The 22,388-nt window shown below is 44.0% G+C and overlaps 1 protein-coding gene across 5 annotated transcripts; it reads right to left on the reverse strand.

The window, feature by feature from the left end:
• Window positions 1-5,199: 5,199 nt before the first annotated feature.
• Window positions 5,200-16,358, reverse strand: LOC132864800 (uncharacterized). 5 transcript variants are annotated; one of them, XR_009650252.1, is made up of 5 exons: window positions 15,529-16,358; window positions 15,002-15,160; window positions 14,575-14,666; window positions 14,089-14,187; window positions 5,200-6,011 (listed from the first exon to the last, which is right to left on the reverse strand). XR_009650252.1 is itself a non-coding variant. In XM_060898219.1 (4 exons), the coding sequence occupies exons 1-4, from the start codon at window positions 16,315-16,317 to the stop codon at window positions 5,697-5,699; spliced, it is 1,362 nt and encodes a 453-aa protein (XP_060754202.1). In that variant the 5' UTR covers window positions 16,318-16,358; the 3' UTR covers window positions 5,200-5,696. The 5 variants fall into 5 exon arrangements, 3 of the variants coding, with proteins under 3 accessions (XP_060754202.1, XP_060754203.1, XP_060754204.1); XR_009650253.1 differs by lacking the exon at window positions 5,200-6,011 and adding an exon at window positions 7,826-7,936; XM_060898219.1 differs by lacking the exon at window positions 14,575-14,666.
• Window positions 16,359-22,388: the final 6,030 nt, after the last annotated feature.

Raw genomic sequence — 22,388 nt, forward strand, 5'->3', positions numbered from 1 at the left:
GATTATCACAACTTTTATATTTTGATTTTGTACCTGAAAACAATACTGACAAAAGACGGTAACTCAGTCTAAATTACCAGCAATGGACTCAAAAACAGTCAAATCATATTGAAATAAATATATAAAATGTTTTTGCTTCTGAAAATGTGCACTGCACTGAAATAGCAATAAAGTCAATTTAAGGTTTATAGTTTAGTGCAATAGCTTTCCTCTTCCACACTCTCATCTAAAATGGCAGGGCTCTACATTAACTTTTGAAACCGCTTGTCCTGTCGGGCAAGTTGAAAGGAAATTTACTTGTCCGAATGTGAAGTTGACTTGTCTGAAGAAATATTTGAGAAACAAAACAAAACCACAAACTATTTGTAACCCAATCTTTATGGCATTTGTTTCCGAATTCACAACATATGCATAATATCTACGAATCAAAAGTAATCAATACTTGATATACTGAGGCAAAAGTTCAAAAATATAGTAAAACAGACTGATTGATGCCATAATTCACCAATTATTCTGCTGAAGTTCAGAAGCAATATATCCCAATAGAATAGAAATTATGAACATAAAATTAAGAACAAAATAACTATACTATGAGATCCAGAAACACTAACCATTATATACACACAGATCAGTACTCTGCAGTTCAGTAACAAATATCACAAAAAGTCACATTATCATAAACTTTATGACTTGATGAGATATCACTAGTTTGGACAAGAGAAACAAGCAACAATGCTATAAATAAAAACAACTGATAAAATTGACTGATTAATACTGTAAATCACTGATTATTATACACTGAAATCTAGTTATCAAATGACAAGATAATATATCTTATGAAAACCTCCACACCTCTATTGACTCACAGATGAATGGATACAAATAAAGTTTCTATTCATCTTCATCTATCAACCCTTGAGTTCTGCTCCATCAATTGGACTCCATCAATCATTAATTTATTTTGAGAAACTGAAAACCAGAAAATTAAAATTATATATATTTTCATTTTTAAATTATTAATTTTGAATATATATCCTCCACTGATTAATTGTTGTCTAATTATTCAGTGTGGCTCCTGTATGGTATTTAATGGTAAATATATAATTTCAAATAATCCATAATTTATATCTAAATTATAGAGCCCGATGTTTCAAATCCCTAATCTCCCATTACTAATTAGTTAATTAATACAGCCGGTAACCTAATTAGCAGCCATTTGACAGCTTGGTGTTTCCTAGATAACTTTCCCCACTCCTACCTCACTCCCTGTCACTCCACACGCATGCAGGCACACATTCCCCGCCACACACGCTCGGCTATAGTATAATGAACACCATCAACAACAATTCAAAGATTTGGAAATTACCACACACTCAACGTAAATATACAGTTGAATAATTTTCCCGCCAACAGAAATGTCAACAAATCCACGTGTATGACACAATTAAAACCAATCATACACGACCGTTTACTTCTCAGCTCAAATACACGAAGCGGTATTGGCCGGTTTCACAAGTGGAATATTGCGCATGCGCACATCGCTCTTTCCGAATAGAAACGTCCAGCGATTCATCAAAACAATATGTCAAGTGAGATGCTTCGGAAATCATGTGAATAAACTGATAAATTTGATATGTAACCTGAATATCGGCGTATTTTGGCACTTGTCCGATCGGACAAGTAACTGAGACGATGAACTTGTCCGACATTAAGTATTACTTGTCCCGGACAAGCGGACAACCGTTAATGTCGAGCCCTGATTATGCGTGCACATCCTGCTGCCATGGTGTCACTAAGTGTGTCCCGATGGTCATCTGAGACTTTGGTAAACTCCGCCCTTCTCTCCTCGATCTGGCGCTCGACCAAATTGACGCTTCCGAACAGCGCCGAACATCTCCGACGATGCACGAAGACGACACACTCCTGCCGCGGAGCGGAGCGTGACGTAAACAAAGATGACGGACCTCGTATCCAAAAGGTGCATTTTACGAACAATTTCTTCACAATTCTGGGTAAAATATGAGTAATAAAATTTGTTAATTTGTATCGAAAACGTACTGGCCCGCCCGGGCCACTGTTTGGCCAAATTTAGTGGCCCGAAAGACGTAAAAAACGCCGCCGGGCCATCGGGCAAGTGCTAATGTTGAGCCCTGCTGGGTCCATGTGAAAGCAGCTGCGCACTAAGTCATTAGGCTGTCCATTTGTGTGCTGTTCTAGGTAGTAAAGCTGGTCTTTGCTATTTTCAGTCTCGCTCTCAACACTGTGTTCGAAGGCTCTCATGAAGAGACGGAATTCTAACAGATCTCCCTTGAAAACAGGAATGTTCGGCGATGGCAATGTAGAGAGCCTTTGTTGCTTTATTAGGCTTTCAGTGATGTCATTTTTGCGTTGCATGACGATAACCAGATTCTCTGTATTCACAGAATTGTCTAATGAGTTGACGGGAGCTTGTATCGCATCTGCATCTCTTCCACTAGTGTGGCTGTGCTGAGTGCTACTACTGGCTACACCACTCTTACTGCAGCTGACATCACGCTTCCTTAGAGTAGACATTAGTACATCCACTCTACTACTTCTGGTTCTGCCTGACACCTCTGAACCTCCATATTTTCTTAGCACAGCTAATTGCACATCATTTGCAGCAAGCCCTGCTTGTAGTTCCAACTCTTCCTTTTCAACCTTGAGCTGTAGTTCGTGTTCTTCTAAAGTCTGTCTTCTTCTCAATGCAGCTGACTTGGCTAACAGAGCGGCTCTTTCTAATTCTACCTATAAGCGTTCGGCACGAGCTGACGATGTTGCAGAAGTAGTAGAGACAGACTTAGACTTTCTATACTTCTTAGATGTGACTGACACACTATCTTCAGGATGTATCTCATCACTAACCTTGTTAGCCTCTTCTCGGCGTAGTATCGCATCCTGTATCCATGTATTCACTTCTTGCACAAATTCTCTGTGCTCACTATTTCTTGGCACAAACCAATCCCTTTGATCTGTGTTCATGTTCTCTAGGCATTCAATCTGGCAGAAGAGGTCTTTAACGTGCTCATTTATTTTACTGAATTCCTTTATCAGTGTTTCATATTTGGCCAATAAGTCCCTTTCTATAATTTTCACATTTGCATCATCATCCATTAGAGCATGCATTTCGTTCTTTTTCTCAGTGAGTTGGCCTAGTATGGCTCTTCTCGAGCTTATTTTCGTTTGCAGATTATGTTCCAGTGCTTTTCTTGTTGGTTTAACCATTCGCTTTTCCTCAGTTAGGCTTTCAGTTAGGTTTACTGTGGCTTCTGTTCCTGTCTCAGTCATGATTGCTTTGATGGTCAGTCGTTCCGGTTTTTACGGGGTTCCACTTGCAACAGATACAAAGCAGAGAAGACGAGACTCGTTGGAATTGTTAGCTAACTATCCACCTGGTACTCATAAGCCACGAACACTGCGCCTAATCAGTCCCCCAAGGATTCCGCGGGCCTTTTTTGTGATTGTTGCGGGCTAAAATGTCTGATGTTGCGGGGGGGGGTTTCCAAAAAATTGCGATGAAAGTTGCGGTGTTTTTTAGGTTTTTGTTGCGATTACATTGCGGGAGGAAGTGAAAATTGCGAGAAATTGTTGCGATTTTCTCTTTTTGTGATTAAAATTGAGTGATATGTTAAATATTAAGTTATTACTGAAAAACTATTGATTAAAAAAACAGACACTGAGAAATGGTCCTATAAACAACTTTACCAATATAAAAGATTACTAGGATTACAAAAATGCAGAAAAATAGGCAAGGCAAGTTTATTTATATAGCACATTTCATACACAATGGCAGTTCAATGTGCTTTACAGAAGCAAAAACAAAAACAGTAAACAATAGAGAAATAAAATTACATAAAATAATTTTATTTTTAATCTAAAACAATTAATTAAAAGAATTAAAAGAATTAAAAGAAAATAATAAGAATTAAACAATAGTAGAAATAAAATAATAAAATGCCAAAAAGAAAAAAGGAGAAAAAGAAAAAGAAACCAGCAGAATAAAATAGAATAAAATTAAAGTAAATTTAAAACATGCAGAGAAAGTAAAGATTATAAAAAATGTAAAAATATTAATTATTTAACAGAAAGCATCTGAAAACAGCTTGGTCTTTAACCTAGATTTGAAGCTGCCAACAGTAGGAGCATTTTTAATGTCCTCTGGCAGTTGGTTCCATAGATGTACTGCATAGTAGCTACACTGTAAAAAAACTTAAGTGACTTTAACTTAAAAAAAATTATTCAACATTATGCGTACAGATTTTTGAGTAAACAGAACTTTGTCAGCAACTCAGATTATTGAGTTCAAACTTAAGTGGACCAAACACACTAAACTCAGTAACTACAACAGAGACTGTTATGTTCCCTGTACTGAATACTTGAAGTTAATGGAACACTTTCTGAAACTCAGATTATTGAGTTTCAAACTTCAACTTAAAAAAATGATTCAACATTATGCATACAGATTTTTGAGTAAACAGAACTTTTTGTCTGTAACTCAGATTCAGTTCAAACATAAGTGGACCAAACACATAAAACCCAGTAACTACAAAGATGCTAATGTTGCCTGAACTCAATAATTGAACTTACTGTAACACTAAAAATGTGTTTTCCTGTAACACTAAGATCGTTAAATGTTTGACTTCTTTTGCAGGTTTTGTTACTTGCTGAAGCAATTTAGACTAGGGATGGGCATGATTAACCGATTAATCGATAATTGATCATTAAGGATTTCATTGATCACATGCAATCACTTAATTTGTGAATTCCTATTTTCTCAACTGGTGTACTTACAAATGACGGTACATTTTTTTAGTCAGAGAGAACTTTATTTGAAGAGCTGAGCTTCGGCACCTTCAAGTAATGCACAGTGAGGCAAAAAGATTACAAAAGACAAATGGGTACATCTCTGGTTACTGATACGCAAATAGCCACAGTCACATGACCCCTGTTTCAACATCAAAGATTGCCACTTGAAAACAGTTTACTAGGCAAAAATAATGCAAAGCACAAACAAAAAAATAAACCCTGTAAATTTAAAGGAACAGTGCGCTTTTTTACACTTAAAGCCCCGTTTTCAGTCATCTCGTCATCAAGTACAACAAGCAAATGTGATTTTTGTGATTTTTGTTTTGATGACTGAAAAAAGGGCTTTAAGTGTAAAAAAAAAAAAAAAAGTGCACCGTCCCTTTAAAAGGGTACATCTTTGGTTACTGATACAAAAACAGCCACTGTCACATGACCGAGGTGTCCCATTTCATCTCAGCATCACAAATTGCCATATGAAAAAACACGTTCACAGCAACAGGCTGCACAGGAAAAAATATATAGTGTATAAAACATAAAACTTCAAACATACAATCCACAGTGAACCAGGCAATTAACTACACACCAGGCAATGAATTTTACAAATTCAGCCAGTAGCTACCGTAACAGTTTGTCTTTGAATGATTGAGCTCTGGTAGAGCAGTTATCCCCAAGACCAAGAAAGACTTTGAATTATTTCACACGTGTAATTTAATTTCCAGTACCCCAAGGAATTGAGCACATAACAATCCGAAAAATAAGGAAAACGCAGAAGGCAAATTCTTAATGTTGTGGATTACCACACATTCTTCAAGCACTATTGCGAAGTCCTCCATTGCACACCAGGCAATGAATTTTACAAATTCAGCCAGTAGCTACCGTAACAGTTTGTTTTTGAATGATTGAGCTCTGGCAGAGCAGTCATCCCCAAGACCAAGAAAGACTTTCTGAATTATTTCACACGTGTACTTCAATTCCTTGGGGTACTGGAAATTTAGCACATATAACAATCCAAAAAATAAGGAAAACGCAGAAGGCAAATTCTTAATATTGTGGATTACCACACATTCTTCAAGCACTATTGCGAAGTCCTCCACGTGAGGTGAAGCTGTAGCCCCGCCATCATCCTCGACCACAGTCAGGACTGCCATTCTCACACCTTTGGTGTGTTGTTCTTCTGGATCAGTGTTCTGTTGAGCAACAAGGCAAAAAAAAAAAAAGTTTAGTTGTAGGCATCTGGACTTCTTCACTCTATTCCAAGGAGCATTTTCTTTTCTGGTTGGTATGAGGGAATCTAGTGGTTGTATATACTTCTCGAGACCCTTCCTTCACCAGTTGACCAAGGAGTCACATGTCAAGGTGTTCAAGAACCCTTAGCAAAGACCATAGATCCTAAGACGGCTTACTGGCCAGGAAATGCATTGCCAAACGTGTAGTACGGAATGCTGTTCCATGGGCCCCTCCATTGGGCCATAGGGGTGCATTGGATGCCATTTTAGGGGGATTATGGTGACAGGTAGTCATAGATATAATAAAACACCTCACCTCAGGTAGCTGTTCTGAAAAATGGCTTCCGAAATAAGTCACCATATATGGTCAAATCTGGCCGAACATCTGGATTATGGAGACCCAAAAACTTAATTTTCGTCCATTTCATGAACCATGTGACCAAATTCGTGGCGAGATCAATGTGTCTGGGTCATAGACATGTATCTACGGTCTGGGTCACTTTTCCCTTAAAAATAGTGTCCATGGCCGTACCAAATAGGTTGTATAAAACACGAGTGGACATGTCATTGCCTGACAGTACCGGAAGGTGGCCAGTGTCACCGCCATCTTCTGTAGGTAGACCTGTGCTGGGCTGTCAGAGTAAATCAATGGAGAGAGGGCCCACCTCTGTCAAAAAGTGACTGACTGACTCAAAACTGTGGAAATATCCTTTGACACAATAAAAAACACAACTATTTGAAATACCTGGCTAAATATCTACCTAAATCATATGACTTATTATATTTTTTTCTTAAAAAAAAAACAACAACAGTTATTTAGTCAGGCATTTCAAATACTGTCCTTGTTTAATGGATTTTTTTTTACAGTATTAAGCCAACTCTTAAAAGAGACAGGTCGTTTCTCCATTGATTTACATGGACTGTAGAGCAAATGTCTACATACAAAAGATGGCTGCCAGGATTACCGCGACGACTGGAGGTGTGGCCACTCTAGTGAGCTTTGGGCCGTACTACACGTTTTGATGTGAATGACCTGTCCTAGTATCAATAGTCCTTGCCGTTAGTATCACATCTCTCAGTAGATGTTCAAGTGATGTGAGTTGCAGATGGGCATAGAGTGCAACTCTAGCAGGTGATGATGGTGATGAAACTGCAAATCAGCGGGAGTTTGAGAGACTGGTGCTCTGGTACAGTCAACATAACCTGGAGCTTAACACTTCAGGTTGTGGAGATGGTTGTGGACTTCAGTAAGCACCCCAAAGTACTGCCTCCCCTCACAATATGAAACAGCCCAGTATCAATGGTGAACTCAATCAAGTTCATGGGAAACACCATCCTCAAAAAAGCTCAGCAGAGGATATACATTGTGAGCCAACTGAGTAAATATGGTCTACCAAGAGAGCTGTGAGTCATCTTCTACACTGCTACAGTCGAATCCATCCTTGGCACATCTATCACCGTCTGGGTTGGGTCAGCCACTAAAAAGGACAGATGCAGAATACAGCGCACTAGCCAGGCTGCGCCACCTAGTGCTCCATTTCAATTTCATTTCACTTTGCGACTACTTCAGGGATTCCTAGAACACCGTGACCCGGAAGTCCAAGTAACACATAAGCGAAACTCAAGCGTCTTTTGCTGTTCAGCACAGCAGTAAACAAAGCAGTAGATTAGAGAACGGACAAAGCCATGCATTGTGTTGGCAACGATTCCCAACATCGAGAATTTAAATCCAGAACAAACCTAGGCTATGCCCGAGCGAATCCCAGTGCTGTGCGCTCAGACGGTTTCCACAAAGTGTCAAGGGTGATGCATCAGGCTAACAGCGCACAGTCAGGACGGCTGAAAAGATAATTGGGGCCCCCTGCCCTCCTTACAGGACCTGTACTCTGCCAGGATCAGGAAGAGAGCAGACAACATCGTCAAAGACCCCACACACCCTGCACATACACTCTTCAACCTCATACCCTCTGGTAGATGCTACAGATCCCTGCGGACCTAAACTACCAGGCACAGGAACAGTTTCTTTCCCACTTCCATCACTCTCCTGAAGAGCCAATAAGTTGGTCACCACCATCTGACCACAAGATTCTGCACCACTGAACGTACTTTTGTTGTTTCACTAGTTCACCATCCGAATTTTGGATAGACATATATGCATACATTCTAAGAGCTTCTCTTGATTGAGCGGTCTCAGAGGAGAACTACCTGCGCGTGCCGGGCGATCAGAAAGTGCTACACGGGTCACAGCAGGACATGAGCACCCGAGAAGCGCGAGAGCTCGATCTCGGAGAATATGCAATATGGGCATAATAGGGCTAAGCGCACTTCTCTGGATCAGCCAGGTCTTGCTGGAGAGCCACCTGTGCTGGCTGGAGTGATCACTAGTGCTAAACAGGGTATCGAGCTCGCATGGCGGGAATTGTGAAGTCTAAGCTAACACATAGTAGTACCCTTCTCTACTGGGGCATAGCAGAGAAGGGTCCAGGAGCACGGACAGCACGGTGACAACCATGGGGTAGACCTTGAACGCCGCCGAGGAAGCCACATCTGGGGGCAGGTTGGTGAGCTCGAGGGGCCATGAGCCGGCCATGACCGTCGTAAAAGCCGCTGAACCTGTCTGAGGGTGTGGCATCAATGAAAAGGCAGAGCTCCACGGAGAAACGCGGTCATCGTAAAACATGGACAAGCCATTCCATTGTAGGAGAAACAGGTGCTACATCTCCAGATCCCGAAAGCACTGACCGTCGAGCGAAACGGAATCTTCCAGGGCCAGAATGGAGTGCGCGGCCATCAAAAGATGGGAAATGATGATAGCCCTGCCCTGGGGGGTGACCCGGATAGCAAAGTTGACATGGCCAAGTAAAGACAGGAGGTTGTGCTTAGTCTGAGTTGGACAAGCCAAGAAGCCGTAAATAATCATGATGATGCGGTCAACTTTTTCCTTGGGGACCGTTATGGGGAGCGGAGACGTCAACGATGAGCCTCTTTCCTGAATACTTTCGAGTAGCGACCCCAATGGGGTTAATGTAATACACCGGGAAGGGGGGTTTGGAGAACGCCACTGCTGAAACTAGGCAGGGGGTGGTGGCACGGCTCCATTGAAGGGGGGAAAGGTAACGCGGGTGCCGCAGGCATCTGCGTGGGTGGGGGTCAGGGGCAAATGCGGTCCGAGACTGAGGGATGGAGAGGGGGAGGGTAGGGAGCAGCGAGGTGGTTGCCGCGGAGGGAGGCAGCGGCACAGCACCCTGGTTCAGCAAGGAGAGCAGCGTTGGGGAATCAAGGGCGGGCACTTGGGATGCCACCGCAAACGAGGAAGCAGGAGACCGGCGGGCCCCAGACAGCCGCGCGGGAGGGTCGAGACCAGGCACGGTCGGCACGGAGGAATCGCAGGCAGGAGAGAGCAGGAGGCAGCCTTAGCCTGGCCCTCAGTCATCCCTGGAGAAGGGGAGGAGCAGAGGAGAAAAAACCAACAGTGGATGGCAGAAGCAGGCAGCCAGAATCATCCCTCTGGAGCAGGTGGACAAGGGTATCCTTCCGTGCAGATGAGGAGAAGCAAATCCCCCGACACCTCAACTCACCCCAGAGCTAAGTGACTGTGTCAGCGATGTGGACCTGCGAGGCGGGGCTCCAACAAGACGCCGAGGAGTGCACCGACCCGCAGAATGGGGCAGGAGAAGAAGCGTGGCAAGACCTGGCACACCGCTACGCTTAGCTGGGACCGTGGCTCGGACGCCCGCAGTGCTAAGGCAGCGGGAAGCCGCCAGGGTGACTTCCACGCACGTGAGGTGGAGCTGCGGCGAGGGGAAGCTGGAGGGGCAGTTGCCCGGTCGGCGCGGTCCTGGCGAGCGGGACGCGAGTCCTTGGCGGGGACGTCCGCGGGGTGGAGGAGCAGCAGAGCTTGGCTGGGAAGCGGAGCCCTGGTGAGTGGGTGAGTAGAGGTGGGGGAGCCAGCAGGGAGGCTCACTGGGCAGAGAAGACGGAGGACCAGGCTGGGAAGCGGGGATGAAGTCATCGAGGTTGGAGTCCAACGCATGGAGGTAGAGCTCCACGGTAGCCAGCAGAGACAAGATTTGCCGGAGCAGAAACCAGTTCGTGCGAGCAGAGGACACGAGATCCAAAGAATGACAGGTGAGCGCTGATTAAATTGCTCAGCGGCCGAAAGGAAAGGTGTGTCAAATTTCGTCACGCTCCAAGTTCCGTTTTGTAGAAACCCCATTTGTTTTTAGAGAGAGCTCACCTGAAGACCAATTCCTTGTATACGAAAGTATACTTGGCCAATAAAGTCTGATTCTGAAATGGCTTGTGTAGGCCAGTTGTATGCCTCTTCTCTTGGTAGTTTATCGTCTCTCGTCTCGTCTTCTTCCGCTTATCCAGGACCGGGTCGCGGAGGCAGCAGTCTAAGCATGGAAGCCCAAACTTCCCTTTCCCCAGACACCTCGGCCAGCTCCTCGGGTAGAACACCGAGGCGTTCCCAGGCCAGCCGAGAGACATAGTCCCTCCAGCGTGTCCTGGGTCTTCCCCGGGGCCTCCTCCCGGGGGGACATGCCTGGAACACCTCCCCAGGGAGGCGTCCAGGAGGCATCCGAAAAAGATGCCCGAGCCACCTCAGCTGGTTCCTCTCGATGTGGAGGAGCAGCGGCTCTACTCCGAGCTCCTCCCAAGTGACTGTGCTTCTCACCCTATCTCTAAGGGAGCGCCCAGCCACCCTGCGAAGGAAACTCATTTCAGCCGCTTGTATCCGCGATCTTGTTCTTTCTGTCATTACCCAAAGCTCATGACCATAGGTGAGAGTCGGAACGTAGATCGACCGATAAATTGAGAGCTTCGCCTTTTGGCTCAGCTCCTTCTTCACCACGACGGACCGGTAAAGCGACCGCATCACTGCGGAGGCTGCACCGATCCGCCTGTCGATCTCACGCTCCATCCTTCCCTCACTCGTGAACAAGATCCCGAGATACTTAAACTCCTCCACTTGAGGCAGGACTTCTCCACCAACCTGGAGAGGGCAAGCCACCCTTTTCCGGTCGAGAACCATGGCCTCGGACTTGGAGGTGCTGATTCTCATCCCAGCCGCTTCACACTCGACTGCAAACCGCCCCAGTGCATGCTGAAGGTCCTGGTTTGAAGAAGCCAACAGGACAACATCATCCGCAAAAAGCAGAGATGAAATCCTGTGGTTCCCAAACAGGATTCCTTCCGGCCCCTGGCTGCGCCTAGAAATTCTGTCCATAAAAATTATGAACAGAACCGGTGACAAAGGGCAGCCCTGACGGAGTCCCACATGCACTGGGAACAGGTCTGACTTACTGCCGGCAATGCGAACCAGACTCCTGCTCCGTTCGTACAGGGACCGGACAGCCCTTAGCAAAGAGCCCCGAACCCCATACTCCCGAAGCACCCCCCACAGAATACCACGGGGGACACGGTCGAATGCCTTCTCCAGATCCACAAAGCACATGTGGACTGGTTGGGCAAACTCCCATGAACCCTCGAGCACCCTATGAAGGGTATAGAGCTGGTCCAGTGTTCCGCGACCAGGACGAAAACCGCATTGTTCCTCCTGGATCCGAGGTTCGACTATTGGTTGAATTCTCCTCTCCAGTACCCTGGAGTAAACTTTCCCTGGGAGGCTGAGAAGTGTGATTCCCCTATAATTGGAGCACACTCTCTGGTCCCCTTTCTTAAAAAGAGGGACCACCACCCCAGTCTGTCACTCCAGAGGCACTGTCCCCGACCGCCACGCGATGTTGCAGAGGCGTGTCAACCAAGACAGCCCCACAACATCCAGAGACTTGAGATACTCAGGGCGGATCTCATCCACCCCCGGTGCCTTGCCACCGAGGAGCTTGCAAACCACCTCAGTGACTTCGGCTTGGGTAATGGACGAGTCCACCTCTGAGTCATCAGCCTCAGTCTCCTCAGTGGAAGACATGACGGTGGGATTGAGGAGATCCTCAAAGTATTCCTTCCACCGCCCGACAATGTCCCCAGTCGAGGTCAACAGCTCCCCACCCGCACTGTAAACAGTGTTGGCAGAGTACTGCTTCCCCCTCCTGAGGCGCCGGACGGTTTGCCAGAATTTCTTCGAGGCCGACCGATAGTCCTTCTCCATGGCCTCCCCGAACTCCTCCCAGTTCCGGGTTTTTGCCTCCGCAACTGCCCGAGCTGCAGCTCGCCTGGCCTGCCGATACCCGTCGGCTGCCTCAGGAGTCCCGGAGGTCAACATGTCCCGATAGGACTCCTTCTTCAGCTTGACGGCATCCCTTACTTCCGGTGTCCACCACCGGGTTCGGGGATTGCCGCCACGACAGGCACCGGAGACCTTGCGGCCACAGCTCCGAACAGCTGCATCCACAATGGAGGTAGAGAACATGGTCCACTCAGACTCAATGTCCCCCGCCTCCCTCGGAAGCTGGGAAAAGCTCTCCCGGAGGTGGGAGTTAAAGACCTCCCCAACAGAGTGCTCGGCCAGACGTTCCCAGCAGACCCTCACCATACGTTTGGGCCTGCCAGGTCTGTCCAGCTTCCTCCTCCGCCAGCGGATCCAACTCACCACCAGGTGGTGATCAGTTGACAACTCAGCCCCTCTCTTCACCCGAGTGTCCAAGACATAGGGTCGGAGATCAGATGACACGACTACAAAGTCGATCATCGACCTCCGACCTAAGGTGTCCTGGTGCCACGTGCACTTATGGACACCCCTATGCTCGAACATGGTGTTCGTTATGGACAAACTGTGACTAGCACAGAAGTCCAATAACAAAACACCACTCGGGTTCAGATCGGGGAGGCCGTTCCTCCCAACCATGCCCCTCCAGGTGTCACTGTCATCGCCCACGTGAGCATTGAAGTCCCCCAGTAGCACAATGGAGTCCCCAGTCTGAGCACCCCTCAGTGCCTCTCTCAGGGACTCCAAGAAGGCCGGATACTCTATACTGCTATTTGGCCCGTAGGCACAAACAACAGCAAGAGCCCTCTCCCCAATCCGAAGGCGCAGAGAGGCGACCCTCTCGTTCACTGGGGTAAACTCCAACACATGGCGGCTGAGCTGGGGAGCTATAAGGAAGCCCACACCAGCCCGCCGCCGCTCACCACGGGCGACTCCAGAGAAGTGGAAAGTCCAGCCCCTCTCGAGGAGCTGGGTTCCAGAGCCCAAGCTGTGCGTGGAGGTGAGCCCGACTATCTCTAGCCGGTACCTCTCAACCTCCCGCACAAGCTCAGGCTCCTTCCCCCCCAGCGAAGTGACATTCCATGTCCCAACAGCCAGCCGCTGTGTCCGGGGATCAGGTCGTCGAGGCCCCTGCCTGCGTCGAGGCCAAGTATACTTGGCCAATAAAGTCTGATTCTGAAATGGCTTGTGTAGGCCAGTTGTATGCCTCTTCTCTTGGTAGTTTATTCCCTTGTAAATTTAAAGTGTGCTAAAGTAATTCTATTTTTCTACAATGTCATATTTAATCTGGCTTGTAGTGTAAAATGTAATTTCATACAAGTCTATTTCTGCATTAATATTTTAAGGCGTATTTGTACATTGGCATAGTATATTTTGTACATGCATATTTGCACAAGACCATTGCATTTTCGCACATTAACTAAATAATTATGTTTTCTCTCTATATTTATATTTCTTGAAGGTTTTTCACATAAATAAAAGATCTAAAGTAAAGACCTTGACTGCACCAACCACAACTGTTTCCTGCTGCTAACATCTTCCTGCCATTGCAACTCTATGGATGTGCCCTAAACTTTAATCCATCTACCCATTCAAAAGTTATCGCATTAACACGAAAAATATACGAGTCGGCCATCTTGAAAGCGTAGGCCTCCAAAATCTAATTAGTCCATGTCCCTATTGCTGAGTGTCAGCATACAAAATCTGAGCCACATCTGTCCACCTGTTCAAAAGTTATCGTGTTAATACGAAAAATATACGGCAGCGGTCGGACCAAAACCATAATATCCCCGATGCTCCATGTTTCAAGGATATAAAAAAAACCCAGGCGAATGAGAATATCCATACACCTGTAAAACATGTACTTACCAAGCATGTTTTCAGGATCTTCTCTGCTCCATAATCCCTGACAAAGAGCGGAAGTCCTCTGAGGGCTACAGCTTTTCTGTGTCCAGAGATGTCAGATGTCTGGAGAGGGCGGCAGATAGAGACAGAGACCATCAGCATTCATCAGTGAAAGAGGCGAAACTGATACTGTTTGTGCATGTCAGTGAGTCAAGAGAAAGGGATTGGGTGAGTGAGTACATGAATGAGTGTGTATGAAAGTCAAGAGTGACTGTGTAAGTGTGTGTGTGAGAGAGAAAGTGAATGAATGTGTATATGAGTGGATATGTGACAGCATGTCCCCCACCCACAAACAAAACTGCACTTCACATACTTTACTGCTATCACAACATGCCACCAAGACACACTCACCCCCGTGCCCCTCTCCACCAAGACACACTCACCCCCGTGCCCCTCTCCACCAAGACACACTCACCCCCGTGCCCCTCTCACCAAACATATTACACTTACATACACTCTGTTACACATACAGCTACACAGTGTCGTCTTTGACTTGAAACATCTACATTCGTCCACCAGTAGAGGCTCAGAGGCAAGGATTTCTGTGGAGTCGGAAGAAGTGCATTTATGGCCTAGCAGATGCCTCTCTATATTGGTACTGTACAATAAAATGAAAGACACTATGCATCAGTTGGGAGCAATTGTCTCACAAGCTTACCAAGTTGGATGCGAAGAGCACAACACCTTCAGCTACGTTAGAATGTTTTTTTGTTGAGTGACTGAGTAAAGTTTCATGTTTGTTATAATCCGTTGTCTTTGAGTGTTGTCATCTTTGACCATTAACACTACCCTCCCAAAAGCACTAACATCATTCACAAAGCGGGGGAGATTGAAAGAGACAAGAAAAACTACATTGACTACATGTCTTCCTTCTTACCTCCTTATCCAACGAGTCAAGGAGTTTCTGCATCTCCTCACCGAAGTGTGTTCTTCTGGTTCGATACATCTTCAGGATTTTAGGGGTGTGAGTTTCCAGGAAACCAAGGAATTTTCTTTGCAGGTCAACCATAGTGATTCTGTGAAATTCACAATTCACCTGTAGAGGAATACAGTGAAAACAACAAGGTTAGTAAAGATTTTGTGAATGTGAATGAAAGTGTGTGTGAGATCTTGAAAGAAACATTACTAAGTTGGACAGTATGTGCATGTCAAGATGGATGGTTTTGAAAAAAGGTTTTGGAAGCAGTGTAACTGGCAAAGGGAGAGGAGGTCACCTCACTCGGCTTTGTACCAGGGTGTCTAGCATACCAAATATGTGTTCTGACCGCCATATTAATAAGCTTGGCTCTTTGGCATTGCAGTCAGAGCACATGTTTGGCACCCTTGAGACCAGGGTTCGAAGCTTGATTGGGTGACTTCTCTTCCCTTCTCTCCAGTAACATTTAACATGCGACACAGACTAACCTGGTATTCCATGAAAAGTGCTGGCCATCTGCGCTTCACCAGATCAACACCGGGTTCCTGGTCAACTATTTCCTTCCTCCTCAAGGGAAACGTACGATCCATAGCGTCATTAATAAACGTCATGTTCGGACTCCTTTTTTCCATCTCTGCTGTCAGTGCCTTTCTGTCTTTTTCCATAGCGTCTTGAGTTTGTCCAGCGGGCTGGTCAGGGAGGAAATGAACTTCAGCTCTCCTTGCTTTTTTTAAGCCGGGCCTACCTTCTTCACGGCTTCCCCTCCTTTCATTTACTTTAACTTCTTCACAGCCGGCATTCCGCAGCTTTTGACGGTAATTTCCAATCTTGAACGCAATACTCATTCTCCATCCATTCCACCCATTTCCACTGCCTGGTTCACGGAGACAGGGATATTTGTTGACCAGAGCCATTGCTACAGAATCTATTTCTGACCTGTCTGGATATGCAGTCAACTCAAACACGGCTTGTGCAATTTTATCAAGGATTTCACTCTTGATGTCTCTGGTGACGTCGAGCAGAGTACCATTGTCGTTGTAGATACCATTTGCCTTTTGAAGGCGCAATTCAACATCATAAGAGAAGCTTGGTATTGGAAAAGGAGAAGGCCATGCAGAGGACCGCCTACCAGCTCTTACAGTTGTTCTGGGGGATTCAGATGAGCTTGGAGGTGATGCAGTATCCAGTGAAGACAATGACACATCTGATCCCTCTGGGTCAGGGCTTGAAGCATCAATGACTTTTAACGTTGCCTTCTCTGGTGGGAGCTCTGACATATCTTCTAAGTCACATAGTTCGTTTCCGAACTCTGGATCCTCATACTGCAAATGGAATCTTTCTTTCAGCCGGAGTTCTTCCTGGAGAATTTCTTTTAAACGTTGCACAGAGTCGGGGAGCTCTGGTAATCGCAACTTCTTCACTCTGTTTTCTGGTAGCTTCACACGCAGAATCATTTTCTAAAAATAATAAAAGAAGAATTGGTGAGGTGATAATTTGAATGATGACTACTTAAAGGGATAGTTTGGACATTCTGGTGCTATTTATGCATGATAAATACAACATTGCAGTATGAGGATTAAGTTCTAAGGATACCCACACTCTTCAATACCACTTCCCCAATGAACAAAAGCAAGAGGCAAAGATGGCACCAGTTTAAATGATCATGAATCAAAAATGCATTCCGTCATAATACACAGTATCCCAAAAATACATACAAACTTTAAATCTTCATGAAGTAGGTGTTTATCAAAATTCATGCAATTTTCAAAACGTAATAGACTTTACAAACATTATTCTATTGTTTTGTTACCACCTGTTCTCAAACTGACATCTAAAGTCTACGTTATGATACCTACAACAGCCACTGAATTGATAGCACCCCAATGAAAATGAATGCAAGCAAATACAAAGACAATTGTGTGTGATTCGCGTTGTAAGCAGCATCTGGACCAGAACGAACATCAGTTTGAGAACAGGAGGTGACAAAACAATAAATTGATGTCTGTAAAGTCTGCTTCATTTTGAAAAATAAATGAATTTTAAGAAACACCTACTTTACAATGGTTTAAAGTGTGTGTACATTTTTTGATACACCCTGTAGTTACCAATGACCAAATCAGTGCATTAGAAATTTCTTTGGCGACACAAGGAGTTTCCCCCTGACAGAGTAGGCTATCAAAGGATAAAAGTCATTCAAGTCCTCAAGCATCAAAATGTCAGTTTCAGCATAACTTGTTACATCCAACTCAAATGATCGAACATGTTCAGTGTACCAAGATGGGTGCTTTATGCACAAAAACCCAATGTTTTCTGCAACAAGAATTCTATGTATTCTATAGAATTCTGGTAGGCCACCACACTGACCTGCAGAGATAATCATGCCCTCTCTGTATCTAATTCCATCCACTTGAACATCAGATGACAAAGACACTGTGGTGAGATGTGAACACCTTCTCTGTACAGTATCCCTCCATGTTGCATCTAAAGATGTAACCTGAACAACTCTGACATTCTCCACATGGATACGCTGTCTGAATAAATTTGAATCCAGATGATATGCTACCATCAACTGGTGTTTGGATGCTAGGGTAACAAGAATGTTCTTAAAATTTTGGACATCATGGACAACTGTCTTAAAAAAACTGTGTTTCGCCTCGAAACGCATTGTCCATAGCTCAACCAAGGGACCAAAACACCTAACCAGATGTGGATAATGTTCCAAGTAATGATGCTTGGGACGTAAACGGATGTCAGGGAACGTCTGAATTAGCAAGCTACGATGGTCTGCTATTTTACTTTCCAAATAGTTCAGTGATGTCTCAGAGAATTTTGTGCTGACTACAATTTCAGTGATGTCTTTGAGATCCATAAGAATTTCCCACGCTGGCTCGTTTTCCGGTACACAACTACCAATCATAAGAGGCAATAGCCTCAACAAAGTCCAATTTTCATGGCCTTTGCCCCAGCCAGTGCCTCTCAAGAAACTTGATTTTGGGATTTTGTGAGGTTTATTAACCTTGTCGTAATGCATGTACGGGAATGACATTATCGTACTGTTGAGATAATCAAAGGAAATGAATTATTCTGATTAGTTCTTTCAGGCACAAGGATAACTCTACTGGCACAATTCCCTCAAAGAGATCATGAAGGAGGTCAGGAGGAAAGCCGGTGATGGGGTGGAAATAGGCTAGCTGTTTGCTTAAAGCACACTCACCTTTCACACCATAAAGAATGTTGTTGCCGTCGATATTTGCCAGCAGGTTGTTGTGCTGCTCCGTTGTTCTCATCTGAAAATTAGAAGGAGGAGTTTGTTGTAGTGTCTCGCGGTTGATCAGACAAAATCTGCAGAAATTGGACACTGAAAAACTCTCTTGAAAGCCAGCCAAGCCATGTGCTGCCAGGTTATCAGCACAGACACAAAAAATGCTGCCTTTCACACTGTGTTGTTTTGCCTCAACATATATCCCTTCCTTTTCCAAGATTGAAATGTCTCTCAACAAAGGTGCAAAGAATCTGTCAAATCCATACTGCTTCACATCATCACTCCTACCAACAGCAGCCAGCTGAATAGATGACAAAGATGACCGGAACTTTGCAGGTAAGTTCAGTGGTACCCAATAAACTGCTGTGATTTTATGTTTTTTTCTGGAAGTACCCAATGGATTGCAAACTTCAAAATCATCGGTGTAAAAAGCTAAAGCCAAGCTAGACTCTTCCTCTCCAAACAGTTTATTGCATTGAAAGTATTGCCCATCTCTGAATGACTGAAAAAACCCAGGAGTCGTCTCTCCAGTGAAATGAATGTTTCCAACCACATCCTGGCAACAAAGTAGACGTTCAAGCATCTGCAAAACTGGTACATAGACAAAGCATTTCTTTGACGCACCATCATAAAGATACTCTACTGGTTGTACTACTGGAAAGTTTTGTAAATAGTAACTGTTCCTACGATAATCAGTGGATAGAGCACCCTTTGCTTTAGTACTCTCATAAAATGGGTTAGCTCTAAGCACGGCTTCAGTCACCTCCTCGACAACACGGTCATCAACTTCCTGGCTGTGTTTAAGAAGTACCCCTCTCACATTTTGCTGTGCACGTAATCTTGAATAATGAACTATGTCATTCAACTCCTCTATAATTTTCTGTGTGGCCTGTCTTGAAATATGCAATGTTGTCTGCATACAAAGAAAAAGTGAAGCAAGTCTATGCTCTAGAGAAGGTGCATCTACTCTATCTTCACAATCACTTACTGCTGATGAAGAGGGAATATGTTCACAGACATGTTCACTAGCTGACTGTCCAACTCGGTCTTCATCTACAGGCTCTGTTTCAACAACATCACTTTCAGCTGTCCTTATATCTTTCATAGTGTGGTGTTTATGCAACCTACTTCTGTGACTACTGAAAGTAGACACCACATTGCTTCTGAAATCACAATTTACACATGGGCATCTAACTGTCTGACGACTCCTTAAATGCAATCCTAAATGACTGAAAATCTGCTTTTCATCACACACATCCTTGAAATCACATAGTTCACATGTAAATGTTGTGTTCTGTACATGTGTTTGTGATTGTGAGTGGAAGTTAGACAGATGACATCTTAATGAACCAGATGTTTTTAAAGAACAGACACAATCATTGAAAAAACATGACCAGCGGGCACCTACATGACCGTGGTGAATTCTGTGGTGTCTCAGAAGAGTCTCTGTGCTGTGGTGTGAAAATGTACAGAATTTGCACTGCATCACCATTCACTAAGATGAAGAGAGAGAGATAAACAGAATAAACACTTCTGATAAGGAAAATGCCATGAATAACCTGCATGAAAAAATAGCAAGCAGCCTATCACATGCTAACACCAGCAGAGGGGTAAGCTGGTGTGCTCACAAGTAATGTAGGGTAACACCATGAATAAACCTCTAAACTGACAAGCTTAACTAAACATGCATACTGTACATGCATGCATACTGTATAGGGCAACTACAGAGTCTATTTACAATTTATGAAATGTATTACAACAGCAAAAAGGCACAATTAGTCTGAATCACATGCATACAAGACCATATTCAATTTAAACTGTACAACTACTCGGGCTCGATGACAAATTGGTGTTTTGATTTAAATTTCTTTGACTAATCAGCCAACATGCGCCATGTGTTTCTAATACTTCAATTCACCTCGCGGGCAAAAGCAGGCTATCACGTGACACCAGCAGAAGAGCAAGCTGGTGTGCTCACCCATTACAAGTAATGTTAGGTACCATGAAACATCTAAACTGATGAACGTAACTTAACATGCATATAGGGCAACCACAAAGTCTATTTACAATGTATAAAATGTATTACAAAAGCAAAAGGCGCAATTAGTCCGAATCACATCCATGCAACACATTTAAATTGGGCTCACTGACAAAATGGTGTTTTAGCTCTGGTGTAACTTTCTTGGACTAACCAGCCAACATGTGACACATGTTTCTATAGGCTAGCCTACTTAAATTCACCTCCTATGTGCACTGAAATCTCTCGGTAAAATGTTAAGGACAAACCAGTTACTCCAAGCGAACATTGGGTAACATGTCGAGAGACAACACTTTTGTGGCGTGTTTTAGCTGGCGAACGTGCGCTAAATAGTTAGACAAAGCTGAACGCACAATATAAGGGCTAACAGTTGGTTAAACAAGCAAACGTGCTCGACAGCCCACAGCAAACACAGTTGAATGCATGGGCGAAGCTAGCATGCCCCAGCTTAATTAAATCGACTGCTTCTCAGAAAACCTCCCTTGGTCTTTACAAAAACAACTGCTTTCGTTGGTATATTGTCTTGGGTAGAGACACTTAAAGTACTTCAACCATATCAGACAACAAAGCAAAAATTCTTGAACTGACACTTCCACTCACCAACGAAGTTACAAGAGGTGTGGATTGCAATGGCGCTGCGGTGGATTCATTGCTCTTCTGACCTCTTGGACGTTGCCTCCTACTGAGCATGCTCAGTCATATTTCAAAAAAGTTGCGTCAACTTGGCAAAGACGTTGCTGCAATTTACGTACATATTTTATTTTTCCAGACTTTCAAGCTCAATTTTTCTCAACATTGACTTAAAACAGACATGCAAAACACATTTGTGAGTTACGGCAACTTCCATGACATATAAGTTTCTTTGTTAATTAGTTATTTGAGTTAAGGCAACTAATTTCCGAGTTGGATTTTTTACAGTGTAAAAGCTGCTTCACCACACTTTGTTTTAACAACAGGTTTTAATAGTAAATTTTTCTGTTGCGATCTGGTAGATCTGATTGGGTTAGGCCGCTGCAACATATCAGAGAGGTAATTGGGCCCTGTACCATTTAGAGATTTATACACCAGCAGCAATGCTTTAAAGTCAATTCTGTAGCTTACTGGAAGCCAGTGAAGGGACCTTAGAATTGGAGTAATGTGCTCTGTTCTTTTTGTTCGTGTGAGAACCCTAGCCGCTGCATTTTGAACCAGCTGAAGTCGTTTGATGGTCTTTTTTGGCAAGCCTGTGAAAAGGCCATTGCAGTAATCAACCCTACTAGAGATGAAGGCATGTATTAGTTTTTCCAGATCATTTTTTGACATAAGTCCTCTTAGTTTGGAAATGTTTTTTAGGTGATAAAATGCCATTTTAGTGATTGCTTTCATGTGACTGTCAAAGTTTAGCTCGCTGTCAATGAAAACACCAATATTTTTAACCATTTCTTTAGTTTTAATCCCTTTTGTGTCAAGAATAGTGGTAATCCTGAGTCTTTCGTCTTTTTTTCCAAATAGAATTACTTCTGTTTTATCTGTGTTCAGCTGAAGAAAATTTTGTGACCTCCAGCTATTGATTTGATCGATACACTGGTAGAGACATTCAAGGGGGGCATAGTCATTAGGTGATAGAGCAAAATAAATTTGGGTATCATCTGCATAGCAGTGATACAAAATTGAATTTTTATTGATAATTTGCCCAAGTGGGAGCATATAAAGGTTGAAAAGTAATGGTCCAAGAATCGACCCCTGGGGGACACCACAGGTCAAGGGCATTGACGTTGAGGAACAATTTCCCAGGGTAACAAAGAAGCTTCTATCTTTTAAGTATGATTTTAACCAATTGATAACTTTACCAGTCAATCCAACCCAGTGTTCAAGTCGATATAGCAGTATGTTGTGATAAACAGTATCAAAAGCTGCACTGAGGTCCAGTAATACCAGGACTGATGTTTTGCCTGCATCAGTATTAAGACGTATGTCATTTATAACTTTAATCAGCGCTGTTTCAGTGCTATAATTGGCACGAAATCCTGACTGAAAATTATCAAAACGGCTGTTTGATATCAAGATGG

This window comes from Neoarius graeffei, chromosome 17, assembly GCF_027579695.1.
Source record: "Neoarius graeffei isolate fNeoGra1 chromosome 17, fNeoGra1.pri, whole genome shotgun sequence".
Taxonomy (NCBI): Eukaryota; Metazoa; Chordata; class Actinopteri; order Siluriformes; family Ariidae; genus Neoarius; species Neoarius graeffei.

Excerpts from the sequence above, each read along its gene's own strand:
- LOC132864800 (XM_060898219.1), bottom strand. The coding sequence starts at position 16,317 with ATGTCAGAGCTCCCACCAGAGAAGGCAACGTTAAAAGTCATTGATGCT. Across the intron at positions 14,188-15,001 it reads TTGACTCGTTGGATAAGGAG|ACATCTGACATCTCTGGACA; the intron begins GTAAGAAGGAAG and ends CGCCCTCTCCAG. Across the intron at positions 6,012-14,088 it reads AGATCCTGAAAACATGCTTG|AACACTGATCCAGAAGAACA; the intron begins GTAAGTACATGT and ends GTTGCTCAACAG.